Below are 1,956 nucleotides of genomic sequence, written 5' to 3'. Positions count from 1 at the left end.
CGGCAAGTTCATCGCCCGGGCGCAGCGGATAGAGTACGACTGCGAGCTGGTGCCCCGGCGCGTGGCCATCTTCATCGAGAAGACCAAAGACGGGCAGATCCTGCCYGTCCCCAACGTGGTGGTGCGGGACGTGGCCTGCGGCGCCAACCACACGGTAACGGCTCCGGGAACCGCTCCGAATCGGAGCCCGGCTCCGTGTTTCCTCCCGCTCCGTGGATGTCCAAGTCGCGGCGCCTTGCATGCAATGAGTTGGTCGGGTCTCAGGGGGGTTCGGCGCCCGCCGCTCAGAGCCGTCTCCCTCTCCGCTCTCCCCAGCTCGTGCTGGACTCGCAGAAGCGCGTCTTCTCCTGGGGCTTCGGCGGCTACGGCCGGCTGGGCCACGCGGAGCAGAAGGACGAGATGGTGCCCCGGTTGGTGAAGCTCTTCGACTTCCCGGGCCGCGGAGCGGCTCAGATCTACGCYGGCTACACGTGCTCCTTCGCCGTCAGCGAGACAGGTCGGGCCGGCGGCGCCTAACGTGGAGCGAAACGCCGCCGCCGCCGCGCAGCCCTGGCGCTCGGGGGGCTTTCGCCGCGGCTGACRCGCGGGTTTGTTTTTCCTCCCCCCCTGCTTGCAGGAGGCCTCTTTTTTTGGGGAGCCACGAACACCTCGCGCGAGTCGACCATGTACCCCAAAGCGGTGCAGGATCTGTGCGGCTGGAAGATCCGCAGCTTGGCCTGCGGGTAAGTGGGGCGGCCGGCGCGGCGCGTTCTCCCGCGCTCCTCCCGCGTTCCCGCGTTCCTCCCGCGCAGGGTTTGGGGACCGGATGCTTTCGGAGCTCCCTCTAACGCGCCGAAAAGCCGTGTTCTCCGGGCTCGGGCCAGGGGTTTGCAGTCAGGGACCCCCCCCCCCCCCTAAACCCCAAATCGCTGCTCGCCGGCCAAAGCGACGGCGGAAAAACCCCGTGGGAACGCGGCGGGCGGCACCCGGCGCCGGTTCCCACGCCTCGCGCCTGAAGCTGCTTCGCGGGCGCCCCTCGCTCCTTCCCGACCAGCTCGATTTATTATTATTATTATTATTATTATTATTATTAATTTTTTGGCGGCTGATGGCCCCCCCCCCCGCGCGCCCCTTCCCTCTGCAGGAAGAGCAGCATCATCGTGGCGGCGGACGAGAGCACCATCAGCTGGGGCCCGTCGCCCACTTTCGGGGAGCTGGTAAGGGCTCGCCGGGGCCGCGGGAAAGCGGGTGCCCCCGCGGGAACGCCGGGCTTTGCCGAGGGGAGGGATGGGATGGGATGGGGTGGGATATGCGGGTGCCCCCCCCCCCACGAAAAGCCCAGGGAACGCTGGGCTTTGCCAAGGGGAGGGATGGGACGGGATGGGATGGGATGGGGTGGGATATGTGGGTGCCCCCCCACCGCGAAAAGCCCGGCGTCCCTCCGGGGCGGCTCACGGCCTCCGCGGGGTGGGGGGGGGCTCGCGGGGGGGGCTCTCGCAGGGCTACGGCGACCACAAGCCCAAGTCGTCCACGGCAGCCCAGGAGGTGAAGACCCTGGACGGGATCTACACGGAGCAGGTGAGACCTCCCCCCGCTCCCCGGCTCGGCCCCGGGGGGGCAAAACCTCCCTCCCGAAATCGCCACGCTCTCGCTCGGACCCGGTACCCCCCCCCCCGAGGGGGGGCACCGCGGCTTTTCCCCCTTTTCCCGGCAGAAATGCCGGCAGGCGCCGAGGGAGGGGAGCGTGCTGAGACCTGGCACGCTCGAGACACCCGTGCAAGCGTGCCAGCTTGGAAAACCGCGGAAGCGGCGTCTCTGGGAGGCGGAGGGGGGGGTCAAAAAGCGGGGTGCGGGCCCCCCTTTTTCTAAATTTTTCGTGCCCCCCCCCCGGCTCGCCTAGGTGGCCATGGGCTATGCCCATTCCCTGGTGATCGCCCGCGACGAGAGCGAAGGGGAGAAGGAGAGGCTGAAGAAGCT

The 1,956-nt window shown here is 68.6% G+C and overlaps 1 protein-coding gene across 1 annotated transcript in view; it reads left to right on the top strand.

Annotated features, from left to right (window-relative positions):
• The window catches only part of RCC2 (regulator of chromosome condensation 2), a gene marked incomplete at its 5' end in the record, with an annotated part of 5,237 nt that overhangs the window by 1,537 nt on the left and 1,744 nt on the right, over nucleotides 1-1,956 (top strand). The window contains 6 exons of the mRNA XM_026082410.1: nucleotides 8-154; nucleotides 316-496; nucleotides 617-722; nucleotides 1,124-1,196; nucleotides 1,480-1,557; nucleotides 1,880-1,953. Coding sequence (XP_025938195.1) covers nucleotides 8-154; nucleotides 316-496; nucleotides 617-722; nucleotides 1,124-1,196; nucleotides 1,480-1,557; nucleotides 1,880-1,953 — 659 coding nt within the window. The remainder of the gene's footprint in view (nucleotides 1-7; nucleotides 155-315; nucleotides 497-616; nucleotides 723-1,123; nucleotides 1,197-1,479; nucleotides 1,558-1,879; nucleotides 1,954-1,956) is intronic.

This window comes from Apteryx rowi, unplaced genomic scaffold (assembly GCF_003343035.1).
Source record: "Apteryx rowi isolate R43461 unplaced genomic scaffold, aptRow1 scaffold_577, whole genome shotgun sequence".
Taxonomy (NCBI): Eukaryota; Metazoa; Chordata; class Aves; order Apterygiformes; family Apterygidae; genus Apteryx; species Apteryx rowi.
The sequence above is the reverse complement of the archived record's forward strand: the minus strand, read 5'-3'. Positions and strand labels throughout refer to the sequence as shown.